The sequence below is a fragment of the Lepisosteus oculatus genome, chromosome 17 (genome assembly GCF_040954835.1).
Source record: "Lepisosteus oculatus isolate fLepOcu1 chromosome 17, fLepOcu1.hap2, whole genome shotgun sequence".
Classification (NCBI taxonomy): domain Eukaryota; kingdom Metazoa; phylum Chordata; class Actinopteri; order Semionotiformes; family Lepisosteidae; genus Lepisosteus; species Lepisosteus oculatus.
The window spans coordinates 17,263,528-17,278,569 of record NC_090712.1 but is presented as its reverse complement, the minus strand read 5'-3'; the positions used below and the strand labels follow the sequence as shown (position 1 = coordinate 17,278,569).

The following is a 15,042-nucleotide window of genomic DNA, read 5'->3' as shown; positions in this document are numbered from 1 at the left end:
GGGTTTCGAACGAAAGTCACGGCGAGGGACAATTGGTGATTTCATAAGACAAGGTGGCAGATTTGGACTATCATCCCGTCCAGAGTGCACCCTGCCCTTGCTTGTCGGGACAGGCTCCGGCTCCCCCAACGATCCTGAACTGGATTACTGTATGCCACTAGAAAATGGAAGGATTCACAAAAAAAGGCTCAATAAAAAAAGATGACCGCACATCAGAGGTGTCCAGCCGCAGCCTGGGAAGGGTCCCAATCTACTTAATCTCATCAAGATCAGGGATGCCTGTAAATTACCGATGAACTCCAGTCTTTAAGACATATAGAGTACTCAGATTTTGGCCCCAGATGACCACAGAATTACTCCATAATTTCAATCATTCCAATCTTTTAAAATTTGTGGCTTAATTGGCGTTGGCAGCACTGCACTGTACCCACTAACAAGAAACTTTATTGAAAGACACCAGCTGCAACAACATACAGCAAAAAGCAAAAAACACAGCCCAAATCCTATGATGCAATGTAGGCACCACATCCCAGTGTTGATCATATGACTAATGTCAGAAGGTACTCATCTTAGCAGACCTCTTGTTTGAACTCATTCATGTTTTAAGTGGGTGGCATTCCCTTTCAGTCATCCTTTCCCCGAGACATGTGTTCAACTAATTGAATGGACTTTCCACACTTCAGCTTACCAAGTCTTTAATCTTCTCAGCTCTGGTGCAATGTGCCTGTGGGTGGTGGAGAGAGGCAGCCATCTTCAGGCACTGACTAATCCCGTCATGGGGAGCACAGCAATGACTACTTCCCGCTCTCCCGGGCTCACAATAAGATTAAAGAATATTGGAAAGCGGCCGAGACGGAAACCCTTATTCTGTAAGTATACGGAAAAGCCAATCAGCGGGTTTAATAGCAGCTAAATTCGAAATTTCAAAGTCCCCACGGTTCAGGGATTCTGCTGTTTTATATCCAAAACAGATGTCTCTTCTCATTTTATAACACTCCCCGGCTCAGTCCAAAATCATAGCCGCAACGACATCACTTCGGCCTGGCTGAGTGCAGGCCCTAGACATCACTGCCTCAGGCTTCGCTCCCGATCTGGAACGACAGCCTTCCGGACAGGTGCAGTTCAGGCTTTGACTGTATCTCGGCGGTGCTTGGCTTGAGTCATTTTGACGTTTCGGGCATGCAGCGGAGACTGTCTGTAACGATGGTGCAGGTGTCGCTACGCTTGTTCCTGCACGGGTGTGCAAGGCCTTTCAACATGCGTGCAGCTCAAAGGCAAACCAAATGGACGTTAAAGGAGATGACAATTTTCTCTAGCATCACTATAAACCCACTATGACACCCCCATATCAACAATGTACATCTTGGTGCAGAGAACAAAGCCAGTCTGAATTTTAAAACCTTGTGTGCTTACATTGACTGAATGTGCACTGTGTGAGTCACAGCTGAAATTTCACACAATTTTACATTTGTTCTGACAGCTCTATCCTTTCAGGTGAATGCACTGCAATTCTCAAATCAATAAGACAAGCACATTGATTCCTGATCATGAACTGTGGAAGATGTCCCAGTAGAATCTATCATTTGTTAAAGCAGAAAAAAAAAGAAAACAAGAAAATGAGCTCTGGTTGAGACATCAGTGTTCCGGAATGCTGACATTTAGAGAGAGAAAACAATAAATTAGACGTTCTTGCTTTCTGACTGGGCCAATTTTTCACATCAAGTTTTAGCTCTCCCATACAAATCCTGCTAAGCTGAGGAAAGCCAAGATAGTCACATCAGGATTATACCAAATAAAAAATGAGCACAAAAGAAAGCCCTAGAAACAAAAATTTTATAGAGAAAAGCAGATTCAGGCTTCTTGAAGACCTTTCACACTGAAGAGTGCTTCTCTTTCCTTATGAATCCCAAAACACGAAGCAGAAAGAATTTCAGTTCTGAAATATCCAACTTCAAGATGGCACCATGCACAAAACCCAAAGTTAATTTACTTATGTATGCTGTTCCCGATGGAGAGGAAAAGAAAAGGTCCCATAAATTCTACTTCACCTGAGCTGGCAGGGCTAGCCTCCAGAACAGGGAACATCCTCTGCCTCCTGTGCCGATATGAACACACAATCACACAACATGGGGCTACAACAGGAAGACCTGGTCCCCCACCTCCCTCAATCTCCTTAGTCCTGCAAACTTTTCTAGGTTGTCTGGGGACCACAGTACAGGTAAGAAGGCAGCTTTTCTGATGCGTGAACAGGGCTACTCAAAAACAGAGAAAAATGAAAATAAACACTGGAGGCCTGTCACATCCTCCGGAAGAGCAGTCTCTCCATAACCTGTAAATATCTGTTGAATAAGTCTCATCGTGCCAGAGGAGGAAATAACTCCCTTCATTCAGGAATCCAATCAGATCGTGCTCAAATCATCGTTTTCTCAACTTGCATTTGCCCACTCACGGACCCCGGTAGCAGAGCAGCCATTTTAATGCGGCCAGCCCTTTCAGGTCCTCGCCGTCTCAGACCACCCCCCGCAGGGTTAAACCAAACCAAACTGAACTGCAGGGTGTAATAAAAAGAAGGGAAACGAACGTGTGTGGAGGGCCAGTATCGGCAGCGCACGCATCGGGCGGTCATTGTGGCGTACCAGCCACAATCACCTTTTAGCACAACGGCAGTTCTCAAAAGTGTTTTCTTCAGGAAAACAAGTTTACGTTCCACACAATGTTCTTTTGATTAAAAATATATTTTATGAATGAGCACCTTTTGGTAAAGGCAGAATCCTGGAGAGCCATGCGCGTAAACCAAAAGACCTGTAACGAGTCCCTCCTATATTTTCTGTGTATTTAAAACCTTCGAAGGCACCTATTTGCTAGCTAGTAAATGAAAGGCTGCAGATAATAACTGAATGCATGACAACCATCTAACCAGCCTGCAGATTCATGAATCCACATGTAGGCTGGGAAGATGCCTGCGCACACACCCAACAAATACACAATGCTCTACAAAGGCAAGCTGAAATTCAGAACAAGATAACTTTTGTTAGTCTGTTATTTTCCATAACTGGAAAGCTAAATTAGAAAGAGTCAAAACCAGCATGTAGGCATGATGCATTCGCAGGTTTGCTTAAAAACACTGAATTTCCAGAGGATCTGTTTGTTTTCAAGAGCAATGCACCATGTTAAAAGCTGTCAAGGAAAAAGTATGACCTGCAGAACTGCAAAGATTGATACCGTGCTTTTGCAGACGGTATGTACTAAAGCTGTTAAGAGGAGGCAGCCTAGTACTGGAATCTCATTTCTATTTGAAGTAACCTTCAGGATGGCACATGGTGACCTTGATTTGGAAAATGCATTTAGCATGCAGTGAATGTCTTTTTACACTCAACTGCCTCAAACATGTGAAACATGCAGACAGAATTTTCTGAACCACTGATGTTTTGTAACAGAATGATTTGTTTTATAACACTTGTACCGTTACACAATATCCAAACATCTGAACTTCATCAAGCAACCGAGTTCCCTTTCTACAATACGTTTTTGCAGTTTTTCTATAAAACCAGAGACCTCCTCTGAGCTTCTTCAAAGATACACATTGTAAGATTATTTTCTTCTGTATGAAAGCAGTTTACTATGCATTTCTGAAACAGGGAACACCAAAATTTTAAAGTCGTCTTTTGCCATCATAGAAGTTCAGCACATTCAAGACAGCAACTGACAAAACAATCCTCAACCTTTGGGGTTTTTATTTTCTACACTCTATATTCCTTTACTGCACAGAGTCAGACCCGTATATTAAATATTTATAAATACCTACTCGGTCGTCTTCAGTGTAAGGAAATGCATTTTGGGCCAACAATGCCAAACTGGGATGTTTTTGAAAAGCATATGGTCAAGACTGTCTGTCTTTAGGGGAAACAAAAGATGTCACATCCTGGGAATAGTCACCAAGAGGAAACACCTTCAGTCCCGTCTTCCTCTGTACCACTGCTCCCACCACCCTGCTGCCAGGCTCTGTCAGGATATCGCAGCTCCCCACCCTCTCTTCCCAAGACACCCATCAAGCAGTGCGAGACAGGGCAATTTTCATCACCGATACTACAGAACTGCTCTCGAAAACTGACACACCTCATCTCGGACAGAAGAAAAACATGTCTCCTCCACGACACCAACAGCGAAACTGCCAAACCAAATTCACTCCGCAAGCCCACATTTTTCAGTGGCGCACTTCTAAATCCTGCTATCTCCAAAGTCAATTTTGCACTTATGTTCAATTCAACTCAGACTGATAACTTTGTGTTCTAATTCATCCCATCAGGCCATTTCAACATCGATATTTAAGAGAAAGGCATTGCATTTTCATTACTTGTTTTTATGAGCAAACAATAGACAAATTAAAACAATTATATAATTCAATACAATTCCCCCAAAAAAGTAAAAACAATCTTTATACTATTATAAGTTTAAAAATACATTAATAGTGAATACCATGCATTTACATCATTACCCACTGACATGTCTGTAATAGAAATCTTCCCTCTGTATGACACATACATACAAGTGCATTAGACAAATGTGACTGCGAAATTGCTTAAAAACCTTAACATTCATAACCTAATGATGACTTACAGATCTTTTTAATCAAGTTATGATAGAAATGAAACCTAATTATTATTTACACATTTTTCCAACATTTGTCTTCATTTTGCACCCATTACTAATGGGTAAACTACCTTTTAAATCATATCTTGCTATGATATGTAGGTACAGTTTCTACCAGTCATGTTCTTGCAGATTCCCATCAGCCCTATCAAACTGGAGAAGGCATCCTTTGCCACAGCTTTTTCCAGACCTGCTATTACTATTATTTGCCAGATCTTTTTCATTACAATTGCCTATTTTTGGCACATATTTTCTCGTGCAGCTTTAAAAAAAACTTGGATTTACTGCATAAATCTTGCATGTTTCAGCCATGAAAAGGGCACATCATGCATATTGTTCTTTTCCATTATCTGTTTAAAATGCTGTTGATCTTGATTTTCACTCTCATAGCAGTGTTGCACTTACAGCTGAGAAATAAGTGTACTGTAGCTATTGATGGTACTAACAGTACTTCTGTACAAACTGCATAACTATATTTTCCCTGTTTGTATTCACACTGAATCATCTTCCCTTTAATAGTGTTTAAAAAATACACACTTTACAGTTGCAGTACAGGAAGGTACTGTGTTTTAGTGAGCAATACAACATTGTGAAATTATATGTATTTAGAGTGTAACCGTGTTCATTGACCATTTTCACTCCCATATTTACTTGAAAAAATCAACTGCAACTGCAGATCATATTAAGGCATATCACGATATATTTTCATTTTCAGCCAGCTTCTGCTAAAATTAAAGTCTCCTCCTCAAATACAGTAGAAGGAATTCCAGGTAATATTCATGAAACCTAATCAAGAACTGGCTTAAGAGCAAAAAAACAGAACTGATAATATAAATGACATATTAGAGTGAGTATAACAATGGGCAAACAGGGATCTGTTTATGGGTTAATGGTCTTCCTAACGGTTGTTTACAGAGATCTACAGATGATTACTTTTGTGTTTCCATCCGTCTGTCTGACCAGTTAAAGACTGGTTAAACCAGTGGCGACCTCTAGTGGTTGCCAATGAAGGCACTACCTCAAAAAGCATGAATAGTTAGGCAATTAAGACACTGCGGTCATGAGCCTTCTCGTTACCACCATCTAGATTCTGGGATAACTAGTCAAACTTTCAGAATTGAAGACAGAAAAATAGGTGAGGTTGCACAAGTAGCACTATTTCATTTAGACATTTTGTAGATATAGATACGGATTGCAGATAAGTGCAAGATATCACAAGTGCAGCAGGAAGTTGAGGGCATTCATATTACATCTCATTAAACAACCCTTCTAGACATCGAGAGACAGTAATATACATCCTAACAAAACGATTGGATCTCATATGCAGAAGAACAGGAGACGGACAATCTTGATAACCATGAACAATAACGTATCTCATTAAGTTTTGAATGGATTTCAAGTATTGTCTTCAACAGTATTGCTTGGTCTCTCATCCAAAATATCGTTAGCCTGCATTTGGGCTGTGGGTGCAGGGCTCACTGAGGGTCAAAAGAGACCTGGCCAGGTATTGTCGTCAAAGCTCAGTCGATCACTAGCCCACTGTGACCGAATCCGAGTCGTAGTCGGCTAGTGCCGTGAATCTCCGAACTCCAGTGAGCATCCTTACTTGCTGAGCCACCTGGGAGGTCTAGACATCTAAACTTTTGAATTGTTTTTTCTAATTTCTCCAATCCTAGGTTATTTGTTTAAATTATTTTCCCCCATAAACACTATTTTGGTAGTCCTATTGACGTCTCAGACACTTCTTCAGAAACACTCCTATTGGATGCAAAACCTTACACTGATGTGACCGAGTGCCACCAGGGAAACTGCTAACGAATACGCTTTAAGAGTGCGATTTACTGTTTTTAGCAGGATTCCCAGTTGGGTGAGGAGGAAGCACCAATACGCATCCATACCAGGCAGTATGATGTGGGGTTTTAAGATCCACTGTGAACTGCAGCCCCTGAAAAAACAGATAGTTTTGCTGGAGCTGAAAAGAAAAGGATAAACCGAAACATGGGAAGCCAAGTGTTTTTTTCTTCAAGCTCATGTTCTGTAGTACAGTACATGCGCCTGGAAAGTCCCATGGTGCTACACAGACACTTCCCTGCAAAGGGCTGCAATGATGAGATCATCCCTTTGTCAGCAGCAGGGGAATAATAAAGTGGAAACTACCTTATTTAAAGTATTCTGTCTGTATTATATGGGTCACGATCATTGTTCTCTTTGTGGGAACATAGGTGGGTACATCAAAAAAAACTACAAATTCAACAATAATAGGAAACGAATTGCTGACGTGTACAGTCGTTGTTGGCACACTCATATACGTTATTCTCCTGCCAGAATGAGTGGAGAAAGGGCAGCTTATGAAGACCAAAACTGCAGCTAAGAGTTTATGTTGGAGGTACTGGAGCTGTACAAGGATCTGACAGAGCCTGCATAGTATCACTCCGATGCTGGAGGACACAATTTTACACACTTTGACAAGAGATCACTTGACTTGATTTTCATATTCCAATCCGTCTCAAATCTGTCAGGTTGCCCCCAGAAATGACTGTAGTTACAGAATCCCCGGAGCCAGGTGTATTTTAACGTCTTGTCCTGTTCCTATTACATTAGTCTACAATGTTGTTTCATCAATATTACAAACACCTTAACAACGGAACACTATTTTCCTTAAAAAGCACAAAGAAAACCTTTGAAAGAAAAAAAAAACACTTAATTTAGCGTTGCTGCTTTAATGGCCAAACAGTACTGATGAATTTCAGTCTTCCATTTCCATCTGAGAGAGTGATTACAATTGATATTGAATGAACTCAATGAGGTGAAACCGTTTCTAGTTGTTGCCTGCCACTTTTGACGTGTATTAAAAGGCCCAATGATTCACTCCTGGGAATGAGCGTTCTCAGCTGCAAAATAAAGTGGTGCTAGAAAGTTTGTGAACCCTTGAGAATTTTCTGAATTTCTGCACAAATGTGACCTAGATCTTCATTTATATAGAACAATTTGAAAAACACATTAAGGTGATCTAGAAAAAATACTGCCCATAATTACTAAAGAAACAGAAAAAACAGCTCTAGTTTCACAGTAGAAGAAGCTCATATGTTTCGGATGTATACAGTCTGAATGCTTTAAACCATCAGTTGCTATGGCTTAACACAGCTGAAAAGATAAAAGGACAAACTGCATCTTGCTTGTAAAGAAACCCACTCTCAGAAAAAAAAACGATTTTTATTAAAAAAAGATTTTATTCTTTGATACTGTAATTGGGCTGTGAGGGCAGCAGCACACACAAAAAAAAAGAGACAGTCCCTGAATCAAAGTCCAAATCGAGCTGCCCGAGGACACGCTCAGTATATGCAAAGAAAGAGAAGCAGAAAACAAATGTTTAATTCACAGATCCTTTGAAAAAGTGATGACTACTTTTCTAGTGGGACTAAACTTTCTGTAAGTAACTATGCCAACCAAGGTCAGTTCCTAGACTATTTTATTTTTATTCAAACAAGTATTCCAAGTACCACTGCTTGGTGCCAATGTCACTCCTCTCAGTATTCCACATACTGTATTACAAAAACCTCCTTTATTGCTTTCTCGTTATTTCTGCAATACAAGATATCAAAGGTCCCAAAAAGATATTGACATTTTCATATCTTTGTGACTTTCTAAACACAAAGCTTTGAAATTGCATACTGTATTTAACCGGACAGCTCAAGGACAAAGTGTTCTTGGTGTGTCCCCAACTCGTTCCAAAATGTGCAGAAGACTGTTTCCTTACTGCTCCCAGATGGCATGCTATTTTTACCACTACAGGTTTCAGGAAAACCTCTTTTCTTTGTGTTACTTCAGGGATGCTGTGACAGTATCCGTGTAGATTAAATAATAAATAATCTAGTGGCAATTCTGCCTTGATAATGGGTTAGTCAGAAGCCTGACGAGCTTGTCTAACCATTTCTTGAAAGTAAATTGCAACGTGGCTGGGCAGCTAGTTTAAATAGTTCCACAGAAGTGTCTTCTGTTCGTTCAAAATGCCCTTCTATGTAACATTTTGTTATATTTTATTGTTCTTTGTAAATTTGGGTCAGTGTTATTTTTTAAACAACTATCAAGCTTGCAAGGATAATTTGTACAGCAGCTCCGTCACATCTGGAGGAATCAGTATACAGTATTATATCCACCCACCACTTGCCTCCGATGCCTGGGAGGTAGTTATAATCGTGTCAGTCACCAGAACTGGAGAAGCGTTTTTTCTCAAACCGAATGGGATCGGAAAATCTTCACCCATTCACTGGAGAAGACCATACGAAGTTAACTCTTTCACGACTGGTGTTCATGACAAAATGTGTTGAAACAGCCCCTACCTGTCACCTGCCAACCCACCCCCCAATGAGTATAACCCTCCAGACCAGTCATGTCTTGCCCCTTGACAAGACTCCATATTGGAAGGTGGCTTCATCTGCGACTCGACAAGATTGCACTCTGTAAAATGCCAATGACCATTTCACAGAAGCCTGTACAATTCTGGCACAGAGAAAGATTGAGCTTTTGTAAGGAAAAAAGGGGGCAGTCTGGTAATGTCAGTGAACTGCTGAATAAATGCTAATTTAATTCAGTCATTTAAACTGCATGAGCACACACCATAATAAACTGAGAAAACAGACAAGCTCAAAGACAGAAGTTGTAAATTATAACTAATATCATTGTGGAAAACATAATTCATCTCATTACAAAGCTTATTAAAACAGTGCTGGTTTAATCAATGATGTAAAATAGATCTTTTAGAAATATTTAATAAAATGTATACATTTGTGACATTCACTTCTTCCCGGAATTAGATTTATTTGTGTAGGAATGATATGAATTATAAATGATCACAACCTAGTAGCAGCTAATTTATGTACCAGTGCAAGGTCTGGTAAACTAATACATGCAAAGACTCACATTTATTCCAAACTGAGACGGACTATAAATATTCAAAACAGTACTTCAAAATGCCGCACACAGCACTGCTTTTTATTTAGAATCCAATAAAATGTGGTAGCGATGCACATTAAAAAATAATAACTGCATAGATTTGTCAATAAACGGAGCAAGCAAGGCAAACGCCTTTGAAGAAAGGTCCTGCAAATGACCAAAAATGTAATAAATAAATAAACAATTAAATACACACCTGGTTGTATGCAGTAAGTCTCAGTTAGCATCTGTAACTAAAGAATGTTTACTATCTAGTGCAGGTGAGGGAACTGCTGTTTAATGCAGTTGGAGCCCCTTTCTCATCTCTTTCTTCTCAGTGATAGCCTGTTACAGCTGGACAAACCATTCCCAATTCATAAAGTGACTTGCAGGTAGAGTATGTGGTCACCAGAAGCCTGTCTTCATGGCTTGCGCGCAAAGTCCAGATATCACACTGATCCCAGTGATGTTCCAGACAGGGAGCTGCTGTGGAAATCCAGCCAGAACCGCACTCACAGAGCTCATTAGGACTCATCGGGGCTAAAACAAAACACGCAAGACCTCGTCGAACGGCCGGGCTTATTAAAGTACAGGTTATGTTTCGCCTGTAAGATTATCTGCATTACACTTCCTCCAAATGAACGGACTGCCAAGAGAGTTACCGATTTGAAAGCAATTAAGAAAAAGTATACTTCCCGGTGAACAAGGGAACACTAATTCGAGCTCATCTGTATAGTAAGTCACAACAGATGCACGTTAAAGAAAATTATTTCCATCCGATTAGCCCACTTAAAAAGGTCTTGTAATGCACGCTTTCCCTTATTACTGAGGTCTGTTATTTGCGAGAGTAGCTCTGGCCTTTAGACACGCCAGTCCACAGTGTCATCCTTCACGTGTGACAGCGAGTCTTACCACAGCTGACCAAGCAGGGGGGCTGATACCGATTCTAAACAAGTGAAAGGCATGAATGCAAGCAGAAGCTCTTCTTATTGGAATGAAGAACATTAACATGGTTAGTGGACTTGAGGTCCTCTTGCATCTTTTCATTAAAGATGGAACACAAACGGTTTTCAATGCTTTTACAATTCAAATAGAGCCGACAAGTCCTTTCTATATATTGGCTGAAAAAGTTCATTTAAATGATTTTTATACAACAAGCTCTTACCTGTAAATGTGATCTGGTTTCTATTCGAACACATCAACTCTAATCTGTTTTTATGAGCCAAATGAATATTGCAAAAAAAATAACACATTTCATTACATATTGTACATTTTTAAATCTTATCCAGTAAAACTGAAAATTACCACATGGATTAATACTATAAGCCATATATATACGTTGATTCAAGCATTCTCTTTTTTCCCCCATTTGAATTCTGCCAGGCAATTTAAATTCTCCCATTAAAATTCCTTGCAAAAGAAACTGCAAAGCACCTTATGGTTAACCGAAAATGTAAAATAACGGGACACTTCTTTCTCTGAAAGACTTATATAAATGAACAGTAAATAAAAATGTTATTATTAACATTGCAGATAAAAATACCATAAAGAAAAGGTCATATGCAGACCATCAGTACTCAACGGACTTTACAGAGTGAGTGAATCTGTCTCGGTTTCCAGCCCAGACTTCAAAGTTCCCCACATATCCTCTTCCTGTCGTGGTAGTGTACTTCATACATTAATAACTCCCTACGAGTAAAGTCTTTTCTAACGCTTTAATCCAAAATTGCATTAATATATAATCCTGCAATAATAGATTTAACCAGTTTCCTGTTAAGTCTGTTCTGCTCACTTACCATAATAAGAAATAACCCCTGGGATCTAATGTACTGGCTGCTTTTACTTTTTTTGCAACAACCTGTAGGTAATTATCAACTTCTGCACTGTATTCATACAGTTTATATTTTTCTTGCCATCTGCAGAATACAGCATGTACTAACATTGAAAGCATTAATCAAATTTGACCAATTTGTTACTGACACCTGGATCAATCTCACCAATAGTCAGGGGTAAAAAAAAAAACGAAGACAAAACTATCCTTCTCATTCCTCAGATTCCAATAATCCTAGAAGATGTAGCTCCAACACAGTGAAGTAACTTAATTTAAAAACAGCTGTAACATTACAATGATGGATTGGTCACAGCCCGGTATCTCATTTTAACAGGGAAATCTCCAGTCGGTAAAGACATAAGCCATTACAGGAAGAACATATAAAACTGCAAGCTACTTACTGATGTGAAAGCAAGGATTTCCTCTTCAGTCAGCTTGTGCACAGGATTGTTCTTCTGGTAATCTGTGCTACAAACAAAGAAAATACATGTAAATCTGGGAAGAAAAGTACAGGTAAAGAAACTACACTCAAGTACAGTATCTATAGCTTACACAGGTAGGTACACGAAAAAGAAATCTGACTTCACACCTATACGTACATTTTTACATTTAGTTACTACCTTTCTATTGACTACTACATAACCTGCTTCTGCCAACAGAATCACAAGAGTACACGACTGCGATGCAGAAAAAGATGGTATCTAACTCCTTGTGTTTATACAATGCTTTTGATCGCAAAAATTGCCAAAGTGCTTTGCACATGGGGAGGGGACCCACTGAAGTTCAGCTCCACCTGGGTCACACAGCAGCCCCACAGGGGGAAAGTTAAAAACTAGTTCACCGGTTGAATTAAGGGGGAAATTTAGGTAGCCTAGATTGTTCAGTTCACTTTATTGTCATATGCACAAGTGCAAATAATTGTGCAAGGCCAATGTGGAATTTTGCCACCCAGCACTTCCGACTACACAGCATCTACTGGGGTACTGGTTTGCACACCCTGGTCTGTAGAGCACAATGCCACCTACTGGTTGAACACCACACAGCAGTGTGGCCTCCTGTCTCTGGACTGAGCAGGCCAGACCATGCACAGCTTCTGCGATCATGCTACAATATCAAGCTAATTCTGGTGGAAAAAATGCGAGCTGTACTACCTATATTATTGGTCACATTTTAAATGTTTCAGTGATTCATTTAGCAGGATGGATTTTGTATTCTTTTTTTGACAATGAATCACAAAAAGGAAAATGACAAGAAGTAGTAAGCGGATGTATACGCGGGCGTTTGGGAAAACGCACGTGAACGCCGATTAACAAAGTTTTAATGGACAAGTTAAATGAACAAGCTCAATCTCTTGTATTCGAGTTTAAGGAAGTAAGACCCAGAGTGGAAAGTGCAGATCAAACCATGGCTTCACAGCCACTGGTGGACCTCCTCTCCTCCGAAAGAGACCGCGACTTCTAAAATGGAGGCTTTAGGATGCTGAAAATGCTTGTATTTCGCTGATGCAAATGGAAAGTAAAAGTTAAAAACAATCAACAGAAAAGCTCAAACTATGCTTTCTGAAGGATGAGCCCCGAGTCTGGTCTCGAAATACAGACAGACTCCAACCCAAGAAGGCAGCAAAGGCTAGGCACACAGAATACTGAAGGGTGCCCAGATACTGTTACTAAAGCATGACCTTCGCTCTCGTCTGTTGTTTTATTCATGCCATTTACACATTGTGAAGTTGAATCACTAATGTACATACTGTATTTCTTCACAACAGTTAAGCAATAAAGAAGAAATCGCCGTCTTTAGTGACAGCAGGTTAGCTACAGCGTATGTTGATGGTACAGAGAAATGTGGAGGGTACTACAGTATAAAACACAGGGCCTGCAAATGTGGAACCTGGTGCTCTTGTAAGCAGGCTACAGAACAGCCAGTCTGTACCAGAATACATTTCCTTACATCAGTAGGTATTGAAATTTCCAAAATGTTAGACATTCATTTGGAAACCTAATCAAGCCACAGAACCTTTCAAATGCCCTGCTAAGCAGTTTTTCTTCCGCCTGTGTCAATCTTATTCCAGAAGCACGCTGTAGCTCTGGAGGTCACCATCTGCAAACCCTCAGGTCTGTTTGTATAAACATACACAGACCCCTCCACACGTGAAGGTGTTGTTAAATGACATGAAATTATTTCAGGTAAGGACATTTCACTCCCAGTGCTACATCTGGGGGTAAGCAAAGAGAAACTTCATTAATTTCTTGTTTCTATGTGCTCCGCTTTTCTTTGGAAAGATTTTGGCACTCCTTGTGAGAATTGGCTCTTTGTGTAAATAAATGTGCTCTTAGCCTCAGTGGGATAAAATGCTGCATTATTTATGCGTGCTCTTTCAATGTAGCATGAAGCGATCAAGATTTATTTTTCCCACTGAATTACGGAGATGTCTATGAGAACAGCAGCAGCACAATTGTGACAACTGGAGAAACACTGTACCATGATTAGCTGAGCAGTTAGGTCCCCACGAGACAGAAACTAAATCCATTTCAAGAGATCAGTCAATTCAATGATATCACAGCCAGCACAATTATATTGCCTAATTATTTCACATATAAGCTGTTTGTTCTTTACAACAGTAAGACGATAGGACAATTTCAAGTGTCAGCCTCATTGTACAGAACAAATCCAATTATATCACACCAGCAGGGCTTTCAGTTGTCAGGAAAAAATGTTACCAATATCTCAGTGAGCTTAGAAAACTGAATGCGTAGGAAGAGGCAAAAAACACATTTACTTATTATTTTCAGGATCCAATTCTGGCGAAGCTTCCCTATGAAGAGCACAGAATTAGAACCAAATTGCCTCTGAAGCATTTCTATGTGCCACTCAGTGACTTCTGTTCATTGAAGTGTTCTAACCTTACAGCTCTTTTCCATTTCAGCAAATGAAGGATACAAGAGAATCATTTTCCTGGCCAGTCATCTGTGGACATGCCAAGGCTGGTGACAGAGTGTCATGAGTACCTGCCAGGGTCGCACCGACACATGCAAGGTCATTCCTCAGTTCAGACCACAGTAATTATCTTTTAGACACTGTTGTGTCGAGTATACAATGTCCAGTATAAGTATTGTTTAAAAAAAACTATAAAAATCAATCATAAGGTCATTCACTCTGAATTCACACTTATTTTGGTGAACACTTATCAGAAGCAATGTACAAATACAAAATGAGCTACACAGCTGGAGAGAACACAAAAGCTGTTCATTAACATGTCTCAAGAGAAGCACATCTCTATCTCCCATCCTGCATCGCTGCTTCCAACAGGCTCCCTCATACAGCACTGCTGTGGGGACCAGGCCTTCACAGCCACCCAGCCTGCAAAGGGCCGAAACAGAACAGGGAAAAACCTTCCAGATACACACTTTCCCTTTTCAGCAGGGTGTGATTGCGCTTATGATTACCATTTTTGTTATGCAAGTATGTCTAGCCCAGAAAATTAGATTTATCCCTACGCTGAAGAATTAACGAGTAGATCCAGGTCATCGAGTTATTAGTTCTCCTGCTGGACAGGATGCACCGAACTACTATAAAAAAAAAAACATATGACCATATTTCTGGCACCTGTTGCACATCTGTGATTGTATAGA

The 15,042-nt window shown here is 40.1% G+C and overlaps 1 protein-coding gene across 2 annotated transcripts in view; it reads right to left on the bottom strand.

Annotated features, from left to right (window-relative positions):
• ttc27 (tetratricopeptide repeat domain 27) overlaps window positions 1-15,042 on the bottom strand; it is a 73,036-nt gene that overhangs the window by 39,725 nt on the left and 18,269 nt on the right. For both annotated transcript variants that reach the window (XM_006638830.3, XM_015362790.2), the window contains exon 9: window positions 11,815-11,881. In XM_006638830.3, coding sequence (XP_006638893.1) covers window positions 11,815-11,881 — 67 coding nt within the window. The remainder of the gene's footprint in view (window positions 1-11,814; window positions 11,882-15,042) is intronic.